Source organism: Girardinichthys multiradiatus, chromosome 11 (assembly GCF_021462225.1).
Source record: "Girardinichthys multiradiatus isolate DD_20200921_A chromosome 11, DD_fGirMul_XY1, whole genome shotgun sequence".
Classification (NCBI taxonomy): Eukaryota; Metazoa; Chordata; class Actinopteri; order Cyprinodontiformes; family Goodeidae; genus Girardinichthys; species Girardinichthys multiradiatus.
The window spans coordinates 3248418-3272244 of record NC_061804.1 but is presented as its reverse complement, the minus strand read 5'-3'; the positions used below and the strand labels follow the sequence as shown (position 1 = coordinate 3272244).

Genomic DNA, 23827 nt, shown 5'->3' with positions numbered 1-23827 from the left:
CATTATTATCCAGGCAAAAACATACATAATATACAGATAAATGAAAACAATGTATTGGTAGCTGATGCTATTTGTGTTTTACCCTCATTTAACTGACTAACAAGTAATGCTTGTATACTCAACTGACGATCGGGGTCACTAGTTTTTACAGGTTTTCATGTAAATTAAAATTAATGCCTGTGTTGATTTACAGGCCTACATGCATAATCCTGGTGTGAAAGATAGTTACATGCTGTTTCAAATTAATATTTCACTAACAGCTCTTTGGCAAACATACTGCAAAATATCTGTTAGTAAAAGTGCTGCTGCTGTGCTTGCAATAAGCCTGGTCAGTGAGCCAAAACAATGAGCCAACCTCACATTTTTTTATTTCTTCCTTACGAGATTTGAGTCTATGCTTCCAAACTAAATAAAACGAAACATGAGACAGAATAACGGGAGCTTTTATTTTGTAGTGCCGAATAGTTAGTTTCGAGGGCTTTATTTTGAGAGGGCGTCGTTTCTTCCGGCGGAAGTTTGTGATTCTTCCTGTCCAAGCTAAACTTTCGCTTTGCACTGAGACACCAGGATTATGGCCACGTTTTTCGGAGAGGTTTTGTCGGTCTATTCCCGTGCTGTGGATGAGGACGAAGATGAGCTGGATGAGAATGAAGAAGACGAACAAATTCGCAGAGAACTGGAGGAGAAGAGGTAAGACAGGCTAGCAGTGTAGCCTGAGAAAGGCAGAAGTTAAGTCAAACAACAGAAAACATTTGGACATCAGGTTTAGTTTAGCACACAGAAAAACTGCACATCATACAAAAGGTAAAAAATATATGTGGACTCCATCTGCACCTTTATAACGGTTTCCTGTTGACCGTTGGTTAGCATCTTTCAGCTAACATGACACATTAGATTCCAGTAGCTCTCCACTGTAAACTCCCCCTCCTCGATGAAACTACGTACTTTATGAATCCTTAATCACTCTTTTATTAGACATTATAACGTGGAAACATCATATACCTCTAAAGCTACATTCAGCTGTCAAAGACGCCTATTTAATAATAATAATAATCACAAACGGGCCGCTCCGTGGCAGACTGCTGCACTTTTTCTATTTAATGTCATTGGTAAGTCTTTATTTATGTGCCTAATCTTTCATTCTGGAGAAAAAGTGATTTAATTACAGGTAAGCACCAAACATCTAACTTTTTTTTTTAAATCTCATTGAACTAAATTTATCAGCCTATCTTCTAACTGCTAGTCTTATATTCTTTTAGTGGAAACAACTTCAGTGAGATGTTTCTTGTAGTCATTTGCCAATCTTGGATGAATGTTTGCCCCATGCCTTATTTTCAGCTGTGAGATGTTTAAAGGGTTTCTTACATGTACATCTTGTTTCAAGTCACACCACAGCAAGATCTGGGCTTTCAGGACTTTCCATGCCCCTTAGTGGTATGTTTTAGGTCATTGCCAGGTTGCAGGGTCCAGTCATGCTTACAGATGGTCTTATATGTTTCTCAAGCACCTTCTGATACACAATAGTATTCATGATAGGTTCAATGATGGTGTGATGACTGTGGCCTTCTGCAGCAAAGCATCCCCAAACCATGAGGAGTCCAGCTCTATGCTTAACAGTTGATGCGAGGTTCTTTTCCTGGAATGCTCCATTTGTTTTTTTCCAATGATGTCCTCTGTTCTGGTGTCATCTATTTTACTTTTACACTCTTCTGTTCAAAGACTATTATTCCAGAAGTCCTGGTCTTTGTCTACATTCTCTCTGGCAAACCTCAGTCTGGCCATCATGTTCTTCATGCAGAACAAAGGTTTTCGCCTTGCACATCTCTCATGTAAACTTGTGCAGTTGTTCTGTTCATGTGCACCTAATGTGATAGGGCTTTGTATGATTTTAGCCATTTGCATTGGGAATAAATGTGGGGGTGTCATAATTATTCCTTAGACTGCATTTTTGTATTACATTTTACAGAAAATTGGAAAATACATTTTCTTTATTTTTTATTTTTTATTTATATTGCTTGAATTGTTTCAGTACAATGGTAAAAATTAAGTATCTAAATATCCAGATACAGTGCCTTGCAAAAGTATTCGGCCCCCTTGAACCTTTCAACCTCTTGCCACATTTCAGGCTTCAAACATAAAGATATAAAATTCTATTTTTTTGTGAAGAATCAACAAGTGGGACACAATTGTGAAGTGGAATGAAATTTATTGGATGTATCAAACTTTTTTAACAAATAAAAAACTGAAAAGTGGGGCGTGCAATATTATTCAGCCCCTTTACTTTCAGTGCAGCAAACTCACTCCAGAAGTTCAGTGAGGATCTCTGAATGATCCAATGTTGTCCCAAATGACTGATGATGATAAATAGAATCCACCTGTGTGTAATCAAGTCTCCGTATAAATGCACCTGCTCTGTGATAGTCTCAGGGTTCTGTTCAAAGCACAGAGAGCATCATGAAGACCAAGGAACACACCAGGCAGGTCCGAGATACTGTTGTGGAGAAGTTTAAAGCCGGATTTGGATACAAAAAGATTTCCCAAGCTTTAAACATCCCAAGGAGCACTGTGCAAGAAATCATATTGAAATGGAAGGAGTATCAGACCACTGCAAATCTACCAAGACCCGGCCGTCCCTCTAAACTTTCATCTCGAACAAGAAGAAGACTGATCAGAGATGCAGCCATGAGGCCCATGATCACTCTGGATGAACTGCAGAGATCTACAACTGAGGTGGGAGAGTCTGTCCATAGGACAACAATCAGTCGTACACTGCACAAATCTGGCCTTTATGGAAGAGTGGCAAGAAGAAAGCCATTTCTCAAAGATATCCATAAAAAGTCTTGTTTAAAGTTTGCCACAAGCCACCTGGGAGACACACCAAACATGTGGAAGAAGGTGCTCTGGTCAGATGAAAACAAAATCAAACTGTTTGGTCACAATGCAAAATGATATGTTTGGCATAAAGCAACACAGCTCATCACCCTGAACACACCATCCCCACTGTTAAACATGGTGGTGGCAGCATCATGGTTTGGGCCTGCTTTTAGTCAGCAGGGACAGGGAAGATGGTCAAAATTGACGGGAAGTTGGATGGGGCCAAATACAGAACCATTCTGGAAGAAAACCTGTTGGAGTCTGCAAGAGACCCGAGACTGGGACAGAGATTTATCTTCCAACAAGACAATGATCCAAAACATAAAGCCAAATCTACAATGGAATGGTTCACAGATAAATATATCCAGGTGTTGGAATGGCCAAGTCAAAGTCCAGACCTGAATCCAGTCGAGAATCTGTGGAAAGAGCTGAAGACTGCTGTTCATGAACGCTCTCCATCCAACCTCACTGAGCTCCAGCTGTTTTTCAAGGAAGAATGGGCAAGAATTTCAGTCTCTCGATATGCAAAACTGATAGAGACAAACCCCAAGAGACTTGCAGCTGTAATTGCAGCAAAGGGTGGCGCTACAAAGTATTAACGCAAGGGCGCCAAATAATATTGTACGCCCCACTTTTCAGTTTTTTATTTGTTAAACTAGTTTAAACTACTTCACGATTGTGTCCCACTTGTTGTTGATTCTTCACAAAAAACTAGAATTTTATATCTTTATGTTTGAAGCCTGAAATGTGGTAAGAGGTTGAAAAGTTCAAGGGGGCTGAATACTTTCGCAAGGCTCTGTATGTTACAAAAACACAAAAGCTTTTGTAGAGTGTTTATAGTACCATTTTGCAGCAAAAGTCAGCTCAAGGCACCCAGCGTAACACACTGGGTCTATTTATGCCTATATATATCAGCCTTAAAAACACTTCAAGTCAATCCAACTCTAACACACAGTGCAGACGGAGCCAGTAGATTACACACACCATTTAGTAAAATGTTGTCGGTCTAAATAAAAGCAGGAAGTTCAGTTAGTTTATTCTAGTGATTCAGGGTTAGTAGAGTTTTTCATCTTTATTTTGCAAATGTAGGAGAGATGCCAGTTGAATTGCTTTTTGCTTTTATTTAACCATAATAGTCCTGCCATGATACATATGTTTAATTTAGCGGATGTCATTTTCTCAAGAAATGTCATTTCAAAGTACTTTATAGGACAACTAAACCCAGTTCTTGTTTAACTACATCAAATCCAGCTTACATCCACATCAAATTCAAATGAGTCTGTTTTTATTACACTCCAGTGATACATTCAGATTCAGATTCAGATCCTAATACTTGTACAGTGTAATCAAATAGGGGTGGGTGATATGGATATAAACTTTTATTCTGATTTTTTGTGGTACTATTGTGATACTAAGTGATAATAAAAAGCTGTTTTCACTACTTTGCAGAGTTTTTTATCGATACTCTTTTCATTATAAGATTTGTTTTGCCCACCCATACTATCAAATTCAGTTAATCATAGCACAGGATATATTAAGCCACTCTAACTATAGTTTTTAATCAGAAAGGAAGACCAAACCCTAAAGGTTCTGCCCCTTATTCTGCTTTTACAAACTCTAGAAACCAGCTTCTTGTGGCTTAGCCTGCTTGTGGACAACTATAAAGTTATTTTCCTTATGTAACATTGTAATTTTCTGAGACTGCATTTCAATTTTCATTAGCTGTAAGCTGTAATTATCAAAAATAACAAAGAAAAAAGGCTTGAAATACATTACTCTGTGTGTCATCAATCAATAAAGTGAGTTTTACGTTTTCCATTTGAAATACACATAAAGTAACTTTTCAATTATATTGTAATTAATGTCAATGCACTCATTTATGCTGAACGAAAGATAAAGAAGAAAAATGACCTAAGGTTAGCGATGCACAGGTCAGTCGACTAGTAACTGAGTTCGGTTAATTTTCCCTTACTCGTTTCTAATCGTTGATTGGCTTCTCAAATACTGACAAATCCAATCTCTTTTTCCTGTTCATTAAATTAATCACATTTCATTGTTGAACAAAAATAAAGTTTACACAAATGACCTCATATGCATTATATTTAAGAGTCCATCAAAGAAAAGCCTGATTGCTGCGTCTCTGCTTAATATTTTACCAGTATTCTATACTGCCACTAACCTCCTGGGACTTTTTATAAAGTATGTGCATTAGTGAGTTTCAACAATTTCTGAAACTGTTATCATGAAATAGTTTGTAAAAACGGACATGAATTTGCTCATCAACGTGGCAGTTTTATCCTGTATGAACACGCCAAAAAGCATAGCTGAAGTTAGGAGGTCGTCAGTAGTAATCTGTAATAAAAACGAAGCGGATGAGAATGAAAATGAGCGCCATGAAAAGTCCCTGCATCGTCGTATTTGTTCACACTGTTTTCAGAGGTCAGTCAGTCATTTTCTACAGCTTATTCCATAGTGGGTCGCGGGGGAGCTGGTGCCTATCTCCAGCAGTCTATGGGCGAGAGGCAGGGTACAGAGGTGGGCAGCACGGTGGCGCAGTTGGTAGCACTGTTGCCTTGCAGCAAGAAGGTCCTGGGTTCAATTCCCAGCCTGGGGTCTTTCTGCAAGGAGTTTGCATGTTCTCCCCGTGCATGTGTGGGTTCTCACCGGGTACTCCAGCTTCCTCCCACAGTCCAAAGACATGCTTGTTAGGTTAATTGGTCTCTAAATTGCCCTTAGGTGTATGAATGAATGTGTGTGGTTATTTGTGTGTTGCCCTGTGATGGACTGGCGACTTGTCCAGGGTGACCCTGCCTCTCACCCATAGACTGCTGGAGATAGGCACCAGCTCCCCCGCGACCCACTATGGAATAAGCGGTAGAAAATGACTGACTGACTGACTGTTTTCAGAGGTCATTTTACTGTTGGAGTGTCTTTAGTGAGTGACGTGTTTCTATTATGTTTCTGTTGTGTGAGTGGGCTGAGCAGAAGCACTTTGAATGATTCAGATTAATTCAACAGCGACTCAACTGCCTTCTGCAAAACAATAAGAGGCTGGTCAGAATAGCTGTGGCAGATTATTACGCATTACATTTTCAGCTTTTATGACGATAAATAATGATGTTTGCTTTTTATTCTAGCGCATGTTCTGCTTCCTTTAGCTTGGTCCCATCTTTATGTTTTACTTCTGAGGAACAGCAAACTGCATCTGAGGTCTTTCTTTCTTACCTCTCCTTTCATCAGAACTGTTCATCTCCACTGGAGCCCTGAAATAACAGAGATGTTGAGAGCTGGAAACAAGCTGCAGTGTTCCAGGTTCATCCTGGCTGTGGGACATAATGCTGCTAGTAAGTGAGTTCCAGCTGTCAAAATGCAGCTGTGACATACATGTCTATCAAACTGCGCAGGCTATAATATTAAACGTCTTTATTAATCAGTGTCTGGAAATTTGCCTGATTTGTTTCATCTGTAAACCCCCAGCCTTCTTGTCTGTCTCAAGAAGGTGTCTGTAACGGAGTCTCGCTGATCACAGCAGCTAAAATAAAGTGTAAAAACACACAATGTCACTTTATCAGGAAAAAACACAAGTGAGAAGGACTCTGCTGCTGTGATGCGAACTGTTGTTGAATACTGAGAGGGTCTGTCTTCTCAGGCTTCCTGTCAGCGTACGTTCTCGCCTCTGCAAACTGGGACGCGGTCGGACGTGCGGTGGCGTGGAACGAGAGAAGCCGGTCTGCAACTGGGCAGAGCGGCGAGGAGTCGGCATGTGTTTTCTACAGACACAAGGATGACCCGTCAGTGAGTGACACGGCGAGAAAAACACGCCTCACAATATGTCTGCTGTTGATTATCACCTCAGAGATCACATTTTCTTTTTTCCCCTCTTTGAGATGTTTAATTCTTTCTATAAGCAGAGCACTTTAATTTCACCACTTTCAGGATTTCTACACTATCTGGAATTTAAGTACTTCTCAGTTCTGGATAACTATGAAAAAAAAATACTTCCCTCCCTCCCTTCCTTCCTTGTTTCCATCCATCCATCCATCCATCCACTACCTTTGTTGTTTATCTGTCTTTCTATAGTCTTCTGATGATTTGGTAATAAACTCTTACCTCTTTAGAAACATCTGATAGAATGTCATATTAAACTTGTGTTTATATTTTAGAAATGGGAATGAATAACTGACTGAAATCTGTAAATATAAATGTGGAAAACTGGATTTTTGAAATGAAAAATGTGCAGGAATCCTGAAGTTCACTGTCAAGCTGCACAGCAGCAGTTATTAAAGAATAACTTTGACAAGCGGTGGCGTTCTCCATCTGTTTATCCGCAATCCATCCGTCTGTTGCATTAACGATCATAAAAACAAGTTACGAGGAAACAGTCAGGCCTAGAGGTGTCTGTGGTTACCTTCTGTTGGTATATCTTCACTAACCTGTGATTTAATGAAGATAAACACACTGAAAGACCAAATGTGAAATCACTGCTGCAGTGGAACGTTCAGATTTATCACACCTGTCCCGCTGCTGCAGTTGGCTGCACATACTGAAAAACCACATGAGCAGCTGTGTGCTGGACGTTGATATACTGTATAGATATCTGATTTATTAGATATCCTGTTATGACCAGCATGAAAACGGTGCGTATCGATGGTTGGTTCAGATTTAACGTAGTGGAGGTCAGAGTAGTTGCGATGCTGATCTGCAGTGAGCAGCCAGTTTAATAGGTTATCAAAAAGACAACGAGTTGATATTTGATGTGTTGTTATTCTTAATGTGGCTATTCTAATTTTAAAGTTTATAAATGGTCTTTTCTTCAACAAATTAACTGAACCTCCACAGATTTATCAGTACTGAGGATGATTGCTGGTTGTTTAAGGCATCACAATAGTCAAAAAGTGATGCACCAATCAGTAACCATCAATCTTTTGCTAATTGGGTCTGAGCAGCAATCAACATCTCAGATTCTGCAAAATCTTTTTTTCTTGTTCATTTAATGCATTAAATAAAAGAATTGACTCCCTTTTTGTTTGATATATGCATTGTTTTGAGTTTAGATATAATCATAGTTTAATTATTTATCATCAGAGCAGTTTTAGTTTTAAAAAAAAAAAAAAAATGGTTGCTGAGTTGACATTTTTAAGTTCTTTAGCTTTCTGTATCAGGGATTAGCTCGACTAGCGTTACAAAAACGATGGTTTCCATGTAGATCCTTACTTCACCTTTGAGATCATCAGAGGTTCCATGACTGATAAAAGTTGAAAGCTCAAAGGGACAACACGGGGCAGATAGGTGTACTCTGTTCAGCCTTCTTGTTGTCTGCTCAAACCCTTGCTCTCTCTCGCTGCCTTGCAGCCTGAATGAACCACAAACATGTGAAACTGTCAAAGGAAATACAATCTGCGTTTTAATAGCTTCTCACTGAAAAGTGCCACCCTGTTCCTTTAACATCATAGCTTCTTTTCTTCTTTTGTCTTCTCTCTGTGTGACTAGAAAGTGGTGAAAACAAGCTTTTGTTTCTTTTCAGGTTTTGATATGCCATGTGACTTGCTACATTGCAGAGGACCAGCTGTTTCAGTGGACAGAAAAGGTACCTTTTGCAGCAGTTTAATCACCCTGACAAGGCTGTGACAGTTTTGCCCTTACAGCCTACGAAAAGGAACAGTTTGACTTTCTTGCCTTGAGAAGCCATAATGACATGGCAACATGAGGCCTTAAATAGAAACTGTTTCCTTCGAGCATGTTGTTAAGGAAAAGTCATGGAGCTCGGCTGTAAAAACCTGATAGTTCACAAACGTTTATTGACATTTTATCCTAACAACATTCAGAGATACTCAGGTGGGATGTGTTGTTTAAACTAAACTGCAGAATAGAGCTCCACTTAGTGATTGTTACTGCATGATTATTGGTAAGCTGTTTTTAGAAGCAGAAGGCACAGCCTGTCTTTCGAATGTACTGCCTGCAGCTGCCGCAGCAGAGGATCATGACAGATTTCACTCCTGTCAGCAGATCAGAGGAAGATGAGGCTATAATAGGCACAGTGTTTTCAAAACTTGACAGCTGCAAATTGGAAAAATATTGGCTGGTCTCAGAAATGTCAGCTTCAGCTGCCGGACACAGGTGTGTGGTTAGAAACTGACATAACAAAACACGCCTCTGTCTTTATTTCTTTGCACATATTGGATGGATTACTGTAAAATCAGAACCCTAACAGGGCATTGCTTTGTCTTTGTCTCGCAGGTGTTCGACTGCCTGCAGTCCAGAGAGCTCACTGTGACTGTGCTGTCAGATCGCTCTGTGGCTGAATACAAGACAGCAGAGTACCTGAGCAGCAGCTCTGCTCCCTTCCTGCGGTCTCTTCACTCCAGTGCGTTCAGCGATCAGCCTGTCTGCCAGTCACTGGAGCAGCCCAACATCATTACAGGATTTCCAGCTGCAGGTGTGTTTGGAGTTTTTGTTGTTCCGATGAGTCCGACTTATTGCTTTGTTTTACTAAATCTACACAGGGCTCTGAACTGGAGCTGCACAACTGGCCTTTCCCTGTCACATTGCTGTGCATATTTAGCAGAGGAATCCATCTTAGTCCCAGATTTTATTCTGTAATTAATACAGTGTGGTTCTCACTTAGCCTGAATTCACTTTGTCCCAGGTAGACTGTTGATTTAGGCTTATAAAGAGACATTTTGGGGTCAGGTTTTCAGTGATAAATGATGCTAAAAAGCTTTGTTTCTAGTTCTTTAAATAATTGGTGCCACGACCTTAAAACGTGATCTCTGGGGCAGCATGGGGCATATTGGTAAAGCAGCTGCTCCATATATTCAGGCTATTTGTTCTCGACACAGACATCCAGGAAAGCTTTTGTGAACAGCTCTGGTTGTATGGAGTTGTTATCCTGCTGGAACCAGAACCTCCACTGAAGTCTAAGAAAGTATCCCCACAGCATTATGCTGCCACCACCATGTTTCAGTGTCGGGATTGTGGGTTCAGCATTATGTGCAGTGTTGGTTGTCACACAGTTTTGCATGTTGTCCGAAAGGTTTGGCTTTGGTCTCATTTGGCTGGCATACCTCTTTCCACATGTCTCCTGTGTCTCCTGCATGGCTTGCCAAGCTGCAACCAGGAGCTCTTACTACTTTCTACAAACAGTTGCTTTTTCTTTGTCACTTTTCAATAAAGGCCAGGTTTGTGGATGGTGCGACTTACAGTTGTCCTGTCAATAGATTTTCCCACCTGAGTTCTGGATCTGCGCAGCTCTTCCAGAGTCACCATTCACCTTTTGACCCTCCTGAATAATGCTTTCCTTGCTTTTCCTGTCAGTTTGACACTTTTCAAATGTTTATTTTAAAAAATGCACTATCGATGCACTACATCTAAGTTGATAAAATGTGTATGTTGGAAAACCCTGTAACTGTAAAGTGTAGTAAAATGAAAGACTACATTTCATCAGTATTATATGGTCTGCATTAGAATAGTGATCCGATGTCACCTAACCAACACATAACACTTAACCTGACATTGACAGATATTTCCGCAGGTCAGCTCCGTTGTGCTTTTCCAACACAGAGAAAAACTAAATTAAGAAAGCTACAACATTACTTTGACAACATATTACCACATATTTGGCATTGCTTTCGCATTTATTTCTAAAGGTATGTCTGACTTGACACATGAACTCACGTCTTGCTGCCACTTTTTACTCCTGGAGCGGTTTGCTAAACGTTTAGAGTAATGTTAGCAGGTCAAAACCTTTCTGTTTTGATATGACTCATTGATAGTTTGGTTCATAAGATATGTTAGTACTGTTTCAGGTAATTTTGTGCAGACAAAACTTACAGAAAAAATTGATATCCTGCTTCATAAACTTAGGTATTTGCTTTGAACGTCTTAAAATTGAATAACTGCTGTTTTCAGCCTCATTAAACGGACAGACATGGAGGTCCTGCAGCTAGTACAGGCTCTTTTATTATCAACGTCATCATAAAGGGTACAAAGAGACTTGAAAGGTTTGGGTAAACCCACGATTATGTAGTTTTGCCAGCGGTGACGTTAAAATAAGTCATGATTTAAAAAAAAAACCAAACCGTTTTACTGATCGGTGCTGCAGACATGGTCAGACAACACACCACCAGCAGGAAACAGGAGTTGTGTTTAGTTAATCATATAAGAAGTTCTTTATCTGGACCCCTGGAAATACTTGAGATTGGATCAGTCGGTTATCCTGATGGAAAACTTCAGTTAACACCTACAATAACTACTTTGAAAACCACATAAAGTCTAATTTCCAACTAAACAAAAATAAAGAAAGAAAATGCATAATGTATTTAGTAAGAAAACGTTAGTGTTAAAGATGCTTTCATTACAACAACGTTTTAAATGGCTCTACAGTAAATCCTTTAAATGACTGTGTGTCAGTAATTATAACCCCTGGTCATTTATTATATGATTGATCACCATTATTAATAAATGTGGCTATGAGACAGTTTCAACATTCTCAGCCTTCAGTATGTGGCTTTAAAACATATCTAATTAGTATAGTTAATACTGAGAACCATGGTCACATTATTTTAATGTCTTAATCTACACTTGCAGTCAAAACACAATTATTACTAAAATGGGGATATGAATATTTAAACTTCATTTCACCATATTGATTGGCTCACAGTGCATCAGTCTAGACTCTCTGCAGGTATCTACCCTTCTGTTCCTTTACCATGGCTTTTACTTATTCAGTCCTTGTATGTAGAAGCAGAGAACAAGAACTGAAATCTGTTTGATTCATGCTTTGAGTTGCTGCTCATTATTGGTGTATCAAGCAGGGATATACAGTCATCTGGGTGTCCATCTGTTCAGTTGATTCTCAGTTTTAATTTAGTTGTAAATCTGTTATTTTTCTCTAGATTCCCTAACCCTGACACAATGCTTATGTCCCACGTGTCTTACATCCACTGGAACCATTACAGCTTATGATAGCCTCTGTTAGCCTCAATCCATATCACATTGTGCCTTGGTTTTCAGTTTAGTGTGTATGTGTCAAGGATAAGGATGTCCTGATTCCTTTTAGGATTTATATGGAGAGAAAAGTGCTGGGGCTTTTTTTCTGGGGCACACTTGAAATAAGTGTTTTCCTAGCTAGAAAACTGGTTCCTTTATTGTACAAAAGAATAGAGACTTAGTAGCTTGTGGTTATCTGGGGTACCGTTTGTCTGCGGTCTGTTATTCTTACCACAAATTGATCCACTGGATTGAAGACAGTCTTTTCAAGTATTTCTCCACTTAGCTACAGAGAGTAAGCACACATCTTTTCTGCTGCCTCCCATCATGGAAGCATCGATGGTGTGATAGTGGCCAGCCTTCACTCTTTAGAGACAGTTTTTTTTCACCAAGTAGTAAAACCGGCTGTTAAATGAATGTTGTTGCTGTGGATTCTTTAAAGGTCATCTCTTTTGTTTTGTTCACATTCAAGATAAGATGATTGTTTCCATGCCATGCCACAAAGCGGTCCACCGGGTCTCTGTTCTCAGCCTCTTTTCCATTTCTGATACATCCTACGACTGCAGAGTCATCTGAGTATTTCTGCAGATGACAAGAGTCTGCCTTGTACTGGAAACCTGACGTTTACAGAGTTAAAATGAATGGTGGGAGCACAGCACCCTGTGGTGCTCCTATACTGCTGACCACCTGGTTAGACTCCACCTGAGTCTTCTGGTGTTTCTGTCAAAGCAAATCGGGCTTAACTGTATTAAATGCACTGGAGACATCCAAGAGCATGATCCTCCCATTTACAGGATCTATGAGCATGATCGTCCTTGAAGTGGGGGAATAGGATTTTCACCGCTGATGTGGGAACATTTCTATGAAAAATAAAATTTAACCAGGGACTTTGAAGAGGTTCTGATGCTGGGGGACGGTGTAATGAATTGTGTGGGTTAATACACCCAACAGCCGAACCGAACTTATCCTCGTTCAGCGTAGACATACTTGAGCTTGGACTGCAAAATTGCAGCGAGAAATAAATACATAGGATATTTGAAATTGATCAGCCGAAACTCCATGACCTTATTTAGCTGTTCTAGAGCAGATACTGTGATGTAACAGTTAGAAAAACGTAACAGATGATAGACAAAGCTGACCCAAAATGACCCAAATAGAATAAAAAGATATCTCTGCAACACCTGGAGAGACTAAATTGAACTTTTCTGCACTCATACACACTCCAAGTACACAACAAAATGCATTTAAAGGCTAAAAAGTGGATTTTGCATGATATGTCCCTTTTAAGTATAAATTCAAAAAATACTTTAGTGAAATTTTTCTTTACAGGAATAGGGAGTAAACAAAACGATATCTTACCATACTTACTTTTTCAAACAAATAAATGTACTCAGATTAAACGGTAAATTGTAAATGGCCTGCACATGTATAGCCCTTTATCAAGTCCCCAGAGCGCTTTACACTACATTCAGTCATTGACCCATTCATACACTGACGGTGGTAGACATTGATTGTAGCCACAGCTGGCCTGGGGCAGACTGACAGACGTGAGGCTGCCGTACACAGGCGCCACCAGGCCCTCTGACCAAAATCAGCAGGTAAAGAGGGTGTCTTGCTGGTTACACTGGATTACACCCACCGGTTACAAGACGAACCTCTACCACTGTCGCCACCGTCGTCCCATTAAAGGTTGATGTTGTTTTTCTACATTTTTCAGGGTGACATTATGCTACCGCAATAAAATATTTATTTACTTCAAGGTGTTTTAAACCTGCAGTAGGAATTTTAATTATTATTGTTTATTGCAATGAATTTATTTAATGTCTCTTAGTTCTACGGGCCGAGAGAGAAAGACATTTGTCCATATTTAATATGCTGCCAATGTAGCTTACGCCACCAAGCTGCACCAGCAGGTGGCAGTGCCAGCCTTCAGTAGTGTTAGCAGACGCATGGTTGGGCTCAAATCTTTTGTGCCTCTGGTAGATTTAGATTTAAAGTAATGTTGTAATTTCACCAACATAACTGGAAGTAATAACATTTTGGAGTGATTCAAACTGAGAATCTGTGGACGGAGCTAAAGATTAGGGTGATGACGGGGATGTCTTCCAACCTCAAAGGCTTGCAGCTCATCACCAAAGAGAAATATTTAAAATATCAGTGGAAGCATGCCAGAAGCTGATCAGCAGTTTTAAGAAGGGTTTGATTGCTGTAATTTCAATAAAGAATTTTCCTTGGATTACTGAGAAGGCTGTAAGTAATTTAAATTTCAACATGCCATTTGTTTTGTTCAAATTAGAGCTGCACAATATATCTAAAGGCATTAAAAGGTTGTTTAATATCACAATCCAACAGGACTGCTTCAGATGCAAAATTTTGTGGGTATTTATATTTCTCGGTAGCGCTCTTTGCACATGGGTGATACGTTTGGCCAGTTGGATGTGCTAACTGCCACTCAAATGCACACAGGGGATGTATGTATCTATAGATATGGTAGAAAGTGGTGGGGATGTTCAATAATGATAAAGGAAGAGAAGATTCAGAAAAATGGGAGATAATCCGCATTGTAAAATCCGTCAATATTATATATATTATTTTTGATATTATTTAAAAAGTAAATAACACCTAAGAAAATGCTGGTTCCAAAAATAATATCCCTTGTTCTTTTCTAATCAGAAACAAGCTGAATGAAAAGAAATTTAAATCAAAATCTGCCAGAGATGTGAGCAACTCCGGGTCTAAATGTAGTTGGTTGTGTTGTTGTTTTCTATCAAGGACCAGTATGAAGGATCTGAATACACTCAGCATTTACAAGGCAATATGAGGCACATCTGATTCCACAACACATGATATACTTATGTTTCGGCTTTAAAAAGCACTTTTGACAGGTCTGATTCTCATTTCTGCCTGCTGAGGCGTCCTTGAGCAACACAATAAGCCCCTCACAGCTCCTGGTGTGTGTATGTGGAGAAAAAAACAGTCACTTTGGACAAATGGTTCTGCCAACTGAATGAAATGTGGTGCCATTAGGCTTCTCTCCACTCACTGAGCGTCCACAGCCCTGCATCCTGATGTGGGTATTATGTCGCCAGAACACTTAAAGACATTTAATCCAAACAAAGAGATGTTTCATCATGTCTTCATCGTTGATAGGTTTACTCTTCATCTGTGTCATCTTTTAGCCATCAGGTAACCTTGTTTTGTTGTTCTCTGTGGTGTTTCATCAGTCCTGAACCACTGCCAGGTCAACCGCATCGCTGCTGTTGTTTACCATTGTTACAATGATGTCAGCGGTCCCGACTCCGTCACAGTGGAGACCTACAGGCCGGTGCTAAGCAAGCTTGGCAGGTCCATACAGGTGAGCCGCTGTTTATATCCAAGGCCTTGTTATGAAAAAGGTCACTGAGGGAGGATGTACACAAATATCCAACATCACAGCAATCTGGCCAAGGTCCAGCGGGGGCTGTAGCTGCAAACTTCTGACAGCTGATGGGATTAGGTTTTATAATTAGAGGAGCTGCTCGTTCCAAAAGCATTGTCCTTTTTTTCTTACCAAATCCAGTCTCCATTTTCCAAGTTTAAATCCTTTCAGCTTTTTTCTTGGAGAAATGTGTTTTACAATTCCCTCGAAGGGTAGGCCAAGTCAAAGCATTAACTGCTGCCAAATATCCGTCCATTATCTACACCCGCTTATCCTTACAAGGTCGCTGGCGCCTATCTCCAGCGGTCATTGGACAAGAGGCACATACGATAACTAATATCACACACACCTAACCAATTAACCAAACAGTCATGTTTTTGGGATGTAGAAGGAAGCCAGAGTACCTGGAGAGAACATTCAGGTTGGGATTCTAACTCAGAACTAAGGCTGCACAACATATTGTGAATATATTGTCATCACGCCATCAACGTGTGCAATATTCATATCTCATAGGACTGTTTGGAGTGTAATAACAGTTTGCTAATATATAGATGTTATGAACTTGCATTTTTCATGCTAATGTAATATTTATCCAGTTGGACAGAGCCTCACAGCAGCACATGCTCACACTGGGCACAAATGGTGCTGCTCAAAATGTTAAAGGTCACATAGTGATGGAAGCACACATGAGAAAGAGAGGAAAGAGAAAATGGGCATATATTGAAACTGAAATCACCATGGCAATATTTACCATTATTTTCACCGTTGCAAGATTTTCTAATATCGTGGAGCCCTACCCAGAATCTCCATACTGCAAGGTGACAGTACAAACAACTGCTCCACCGTGCTGCCAAATTAAGAGCATCATTAAACCAGAGTTTCTATTTTCAGTTTCGTTTCTTTCCACTTGATAAAAGAATCTGATTTAGGGTTTCCCAAAAACACCTTCCTCATTTAGATTGTTATCAAATATTTTTTTAACAAATGAATTACCAGAATGTATGTTATGCTTCATGTCGCAAGTTAACTTGGTTTATATTTACTTAACAAAATGATGAGTCGAAGTAAGACAGGGTTGAGGTTTTCTGGGAATGTTACTACGTCCGACCAAACTTTATAGAACAGATGTATCTCAATTCAGTTCATTTATTTCAGTAACTCAATTCACTGATTGAAACATTATATAGATTAATTACAAACAGATTGATACATTCAAGCCTTTTTTTCCTGTTAATTATGATGATTTTTTCCCTTACAGCAATGAAAACACAACATTTAAGTTTAGAATATTACATCAAACCAATAAAAAACATTTAATACAGAAATGTGGGCTTAATGAAAAGTATGTTTAATACCTGCTTAGTGGTTGTTATTTTCAAAAGGTATTTTTAATCTGACAAACGAGCCTCATTGAAATGCATATAATTTACTGAATATGACTGAAATTCAATAATTAAATTCAAAAAATGCTATAGCTTACCCCTAGTGGAGGGCGTCAGTGACTGTCAGCAGTCTTCCTCCTGATAATTTAGGCCGTAACATTACATTTCTTTATGAAAGTCATTTTTTATTGGTCTTACCTAATATTTTAATATGCCGGGAAACCGCTGTAAGCCATAAGAAATATATGTTACACTGTGTGTAATGAAGCTATATCACGAGTTTTGCTTCTTGAAATGGATTACTTTGAGGTACCTGCATTTCTATAATATTTTAGGAATGGGTTTCTACAATCTTGAAAATTAAAAAAATATTGGAGAAGTTTAGATTGGAAAAAATTGAGTATGGAAAATGTGTCCGAAATGAATTCTTACTTTGCTATCTAAAATATAAATTTTAGATTTTTTATCATTTATTATTTATTTATTAAATTACATCCCTTATGTTTAATTTGCCAAAATGTGTTTGAGTCCATTTCATTTATCCTTTTGGTTTTTGAGTTACTGATGGGATCCACAAATAAATGCAACTCCGTTCAAGAAGAGAAAAAAAAACCCCGTTTCAAAGCAGTTTTTGTCTTCTTAAAAAGGGGTTTAAACTCTGCCTGTGATTTTTGAGCCGTGTCTAAATTAGATGACCTTCCAACTTTATTTCAATTATCTCAAACCTAATAAAGATCTCACGGGTCACAGGGTGTACTTTGAAGAGTCTGCATTTAATGTAGAGTAATTCAGACCTATGCCATTTTGTCAGAATGGCAAAGCTGATTTTTGTTAGTCTAGATCACAAAAAACTATGAAAAATCAATAATCTGAAGTCAACTTCAGCTTGGTGATATTTGATAATTTGTGGAATATAAAGAGAATAAAACCCAACTAGGTAAATGTTTTGAACTTACATGTCTTAAAGACTGTAATGAAAAAGTCTGGAAACTCTTTGAGGTGGAAACTGAAGGAACCCAGATTTAGAAAGATTAATACAATCTAAATTTCCTAGAATTTAGTCGGAGTTCTCAGAGAATTTTGTTTTGAATAAATAAAATATATTAAGCTGTTAACTGGATTTATTTTTTTGTATTTTTCTCCCCAGGCGGACTGTTCCCCAAGCGCAGACGTCCTCCGCAGATTTATCAGAAGCTCTGAAATTCAGAGTAATCTTTATATCTGAAACAATCGACTGTGTGATTCAGTTTAATCAAATGTGATGAAATACTGTCTTTTTAAAAAAAAATAAAGATATTTCCTCAACAGAATCTTTCAGTATCTATATTTTATTAATTTAACCTTTCCACTGATTTTGGGTTGAGTTTGTTCTATTGATTTTTTTTTTTTTTGATGGATTGATTTATTAAAATAATTGCGTAAACACCAGGGATTCCTCTACAAAAATCCCCACATATGTTTAGGTTTTCTTAGGATGATGGACAAGGAAACAAAATATTCTGAACAGATTCTTCAAGAATAAGGTTGCTCAAGTCACAGTAGAAAATTAGAGGTCAGGGTTTCCTGAGAAAAAAATGTGATGTGACTTTTGTCATCTCGATGGGCTGTGACAAACAAAATCAGTGCAGATTTTCCTGAACACATCTAACCAGATACTATATTTTTGTATCAGTTTGCTTAATGTGTAGCGCCACCTGCTGGATGAGAGTTTGACCTTCAATTTAGTAGGAAATCTCTTGGTGTGGTCTTCAGGTTTTTTAAAATAACCTATTAGAGTCTTTTGTAATCTCTACAGTCAGTCTGTCAAACATTATTTATGTAGCACCTTTCATACTAACAGCTACACAAAGTGCTTTGCAGATTAAAAACAAAACACCAACATGGTGAAGGTTGTAGCATCAGTTTAAAAATGCCAATCTTTCACACACATTGTCTGAATTTGAAATAATAAAAATATTCAGAAATTGTTTTTTCAACACCCATTTTAGAAAATAAACTCCCCAGTCAAAGAAAATGGCTACAGATGAGATGGAAGCTCAGATTTCCTTATTTTATTTTTTTCTTCTTCACACTCAGGTCTGTACTTATTGATAACATTGTTTTAAAACCTATTTGCATAGCTTCTTAATGTCTAAGATTCTATTGTCATTGAAATTATTGCTCTTTCCTCTAAACATGGATCAATGTTAATTTTGTAGTTAATACAATGACCTTAAGTTGGACAGATGTTCTTCAGTAGGAATGTTTTTTAATTTGCTCAGATTTTATAGGTGCATTAATAAGCATATGTTTCCAAATACAAGGCAAGACATTATGTTACAATTCATTTAATTTTCACACTAATCTTCTCATCATACAGGTCCTTCTCAAAATATTAGCATATTGTGATAAAGTTCATTATTTTCCATAATGTCATGATGAAAATTTAACATTCATATATTTTAGATTTATTGCACACTAACTGAAATATTTCAGGTCTTTTATTGTCTTAATACGGATGATTTTGGCATACAGCTCATGAAAACCCAAAATTCCTATCTCACAAAATTAGCATATTTCATCCGACCAATAAAAGAAAAGTGTTTTTAATACAAAAAACGTCAACCTTCAAATAATCATGTACAGTTATGCACTCAATACTTGGTCGGGAATCCTTTTGCAGAAATGACTGCTTCAATGCGGCGTGAGAGAATTTAAGTACACCCTTTCATCAAACTTTTTGACAGGTGGGTGGGACTTCCGGTGAGGGCGGGATTTCCGGTGGGGGGCATATGGGCGCCATGTGGTTGCCACGTGGGCAGGAGGTCACGTGGTCAAGCAGGTGGTGTGTCCAAGGGGGGCGTAACAGTGGATGCTGATTGGTTGTCGTCATTAGGGGCGATACCTTAAATGAGTCAATTAAAACACAGGGGTGTGTTTGTTATAAATAGAACAAGACAAATATGGTATTATCGGAAACTGTTTGGCATCAGCACCAATTAAAAATAGAGGGGGTGTGTTTGTAAGCATCGTTAAACCTTGAATAACCCAATGAAAACAATAGGGCGTGCCTTAGTGTTTACTTTAAATACAGAGATAAAACTCTGCACTTTACATGCAGCATTCGTTGGAAAAAAAAGGACACCCGTTCAACAATGGCTAGAGTTAAGAGAGTTTATCGTCAAGCGGAGGAGAAACGCAACGCGTGCCAAGATGATGATGATGAACAAGCAACTGCATCATATACTTCCTCAACGGAGATACCTATCGGAATTCCCGTCGTGACATACTCTACCGATAATGAGGATCCAAAATCAACTTCAACAACCATGGTTGAAAATCAGACCTCGGTTCGGCCAAGAGGTATGTCGGTTCTGTGCGAAACCCCAGTGACCGTCTACCAGTATTCATCCCGTGAATTGAATGCTCCTAAGAAATCAACATACTACATCTGCAGGGTACAAAGACCCCCGTTCAAGACTCTGCAGGAAGAATGGTCTTTGGAGCCATATGGCCTGGTTGGCAGCTGGGGTTATATTTTCATGTATGAAATAGGAGAGCTTTGCCTGTATCAATTGGATCAAGATGAGGTATTTAATGGATCACTGGCTCTGTGTACACTCACCCACAGCGACTGGGCTGTGTTAAAGCTTGCAATCCCGCACCTTAATGATAGCCCTGAAACAGTCTCAAGGCAGGAGAGGGAGAAAGAAGAAGAAGAAGAAAATGAACTGTCTCCTCGACCTGTAAAACGGGCGAGAATGTTTCATATACCATCCGATGTTGAAATAGCTGAGAGAGAACCTCTCTTTAGCGCAGTGTGGGGGTCAAAAACCACAGCAAATGGCCGCTGGTCTTTTCGGGCAAGCAGACGCAGGAACAACCGGACGAGTCCCTCAGATCTGTTTGTGTTGGAGGCTTTCAATCAGGACTGCGGCGTATTCAAGACAACGCTGGCTCTGCCGTTTGAAGCTTGGGCAGAGAAGATGAGTGAAATTGGACATCGTCTTTCCGACCTTTTCCAAAAGTCACGAAGTTGGATCGATGTCATGTCAGTGAAAAAAACGCTGACGTTTCCTGTTTTACGTTTAGAACGAACCCTCTTCTGAGGACACGCCCCTTCCTATGATATATATACGGGGGGATAACTGCAAGCTCACAGACACTGAGAATCGTATCATGAGAATGAGTGGACCGACACCATACAGGGATCTCTACAACCACCGAGCAGAGATCCACTTCTCTCCTGAGCACGATGAAAGCTTCAACATTGGACCATATCATCCGCCTTCCCCTGACCTCTTCTCACCATCCACCTCAACATCCTCATTCTCAGAAAACCACTACAGTCCTGCATCACCTACAGGATACAACATGAAATATCTACCGCTTTCTCCAGACCTCTGCTCACCATCACCGCTATTCATGGCTGAGTCTGTAGACGCGAATGTCCTGCCTGAAGACATGAAGGTGGTCGTGGAGGAGGAGGTAGCCACCGGCTACTCACCCTCTACCGAAGCCCCTACACAAACCCTGGAACCGATGGAGGACCCTCAGCCTTCAGCAGAGGATGAGAGTAACCAGGAGGACGAAATTGACGGTTGGTTCTCAACCACCCTCATCAATACGGTGAAAACAGCGATACTTCATTTATTCAACATAACCTCTTTGAACTATCTCAGAGAAACCTGCTATGGATGTATAACGAACCACCCAAGCCAGCGTCAACACCATTGCCTGGAGGTACTGGGGGAGGATTATTACCAAGTCAACTTTCAACGCATCGTACGACGACTCGTAACCCCCAAACTCATTCCTGCTATTCAGAATCTTCTGGTACTTCGAAGCATACAAGCGGATGACTTCAGAGTGAAGACGATTGCCAAGACGGTTTTATATGAACTGAAATCGGTACAAGGCATCCACAGTGCAATAGCGCACGTTTATGATCGCATGGTCGATGAGAAACATCTCAAACAACTTAACTCTGTTTCAGAGTGCTATGGACTGACAAACTGATCTCACATGTTTGATGACTTGTTGTATCATTTTTTTTTTTTAGTATTCCAGTACTTTAGTTAATCTGCATTATATGATTTTTCTTCTTTTTTCTTTTTTTTACTATTAAATACAATTAAAGTAGGAACCTTTTCCCAAAAGTGTTGTTTTAAAAAGCTAGTAGTGTTTGAATTCATCTGCATTTTATCTGATTTTGTTTTCTGGTTGTTTTTTTTTTTGTTTATATTAAATAAAAATAAAATAAAATAAAAATAAAAAATAAGGATAAAGCTACCCTCCTGTGTGTTTTTTCTCATTATTTAACAAGTAATCGGCAGAGATGGCAGGAAGACGGCTGATGAAGAAAGTATATTATAGCCCTTCAAATCCGGGAAGTTTTGGGGGTGTAGATAGGCTGAGGAGGGTTATGCAAGATGAAACGGGAAAGAAGGTTGCGGTTGAAAAAGTTAAAGATTTTTTATCAGGAGAAGATACCTATACTCTACATAAACCTGCAAGAATAAAGTTCCCGAGAAACAGAGTTTTTGTCACCAGACCATTGAGGCAGTTCCAGGCTGATCTCTGTGACATGCAAGCTCTGGCCATGGAAAATGATGGTTATAATTATTTATTAACAGTCATTGACATCTTTTCAAAAAGGGCGTATGTACGAGTTTTGAAGAGGAAAACAGCCGCTGAGGTGGTAAAGGCATTTGAATCAGTTTTTACAGAAAGTCAGATCCCCAAAAAACTTCAGACTGATGCCGGTAAAGAATTTTTTAACAAGAAATTTAAAGTTTTAATGGAGAAACACGGTATTGAACATTTTGCCACAGCGAGTGAAGCAAAAGCTTCAGTGGTCGAGAGATTTAACCGCACATTAAAAACAAGGATGTGGAGATATTTTACAGCTAACAATACCCGGCGGTACGTCGATGTACTGCAAAACCTAGCTAGAAGCTACAACCATTCCTACCACTCCAGCATTAAAATGAGCCCTATGGAAGTGACCCCAGAAAATGCCTTTCAAGTGTTTCAGAATCTGTATGATGTCAAGTCCAACAGATATTGCAAGGACTCAGTGACAACGTTTAAACAAGGGGATCTTGTCAGAATATCCAAGGTCCGTGGAGTGTTTGACAAAAAATACGAACAGAGTTTTACGGATGAAGTGTTTACAGTGTATGAGCGGATACCCCGATCTCCTCCTGTATACAAACTCAAAGATTTGGATGGAGAACCTATCGAGGGTTCCTTTTACGCTGAGGAACTTCAAAAAGTAAAAATATTTAACGACAAGATGTATCAAGTGGAAAAAATATTAAAACGACGTACGGTCAAGGGAGTCAAACAGGTTTTTGTAAGCTGGAAAAACTGGCCTGAGAAATTCAACAGTTGGATCAAGTTTGATGAACTTCGAAACGTATAAAAAAGGTTTGCACTAAACCTCACAGTTGACACAGCATCATGAACCGTCAGGTAGAGGATGATGGCTTTTACGTTACTCTTCCATCTAATGCTAGCATGGAAGTGTTTAAAAATAATACCAGTTCAAGTTTCCGTGTAAATTTAGCTCAACATATTGATTTAGAAGGCCAATGGATGGTTGCATCAGCCAAGATTTCATACCCTCATACATGGCATAATTTACCGGATTATGATGCCTACTTTGAATGGAGGAAGGTTGGTGATGTGGAGATCAATACGCAAAGGATCAGAAGTGGCTACTATAACAGCGTTGTTCAACTCGAGACAGAGATGGAAATGTTTTTCAAAAAATTGAAATCGGGTTTACGCATTAAATTCAGCAAAGTTCAAAAGAGATTTGCATTTCAAGCAAATAGTCCGTATGAAATACGCTTCTTCAGCACTCTAGCTTATATGATTGGCGTGAAACCAGGGGAATGGATTCATGTTTCTGAACCAAAACTGGCTCCTTTTCCGGCGGATATAAAGGCTGGTTTCTATCACCTATACTGTTACAGCGACGTGGTCAGCCCACAAATAGTAGGCGACACTTTTGCACCTTTACTGCGGACCGTCAAAGTACAAGGCACATTCAGTGATATGGTTACTCTGACGTTTAACCCCCCCCACTACCTTCCAGTCTCCAGAAGACATATTGAAAATATCAATATAGAAATTAAATCGGACCAAAACGTTCCTGTAAATTTCGTCTATGGAAAGA

The 23827-nt window shown here is 39.2% G+C and overlaps 1 protein-coding gene across 1 annotated transcript; it reads left to right on the top strand.

The window, feature by feature from the left end:
• The first annotated feature begins 466 nt into the window (after positions 1 to 466).
• Positions 467 to 17972, top strand: psmg1 (proteasome (prosome, macropain) assembly chaperone 1). The gene is made up of 7 exons (XM_047380088.1): positions 467 to 690; positions 6115 to 6218; positions 6524 to 6669; positions 8399 to 8461; positions 9112 to 9310; positions 15087 to 15217; positions 17810 to 17972. The coding sequence occupies exons 1-7, from the start codon at positions 572 to 574 to the stop codon at positions 17885 to 17887; spliced, it is 840 nt and encodes a 279-aa protein (XP_047236044.1). The 5' UTR covers positions 467 to 571; the 3' UTR covers positions 17888 to 17972.
• Positions 17973 to 23827: the final 5855 nt, after the last annotated feature.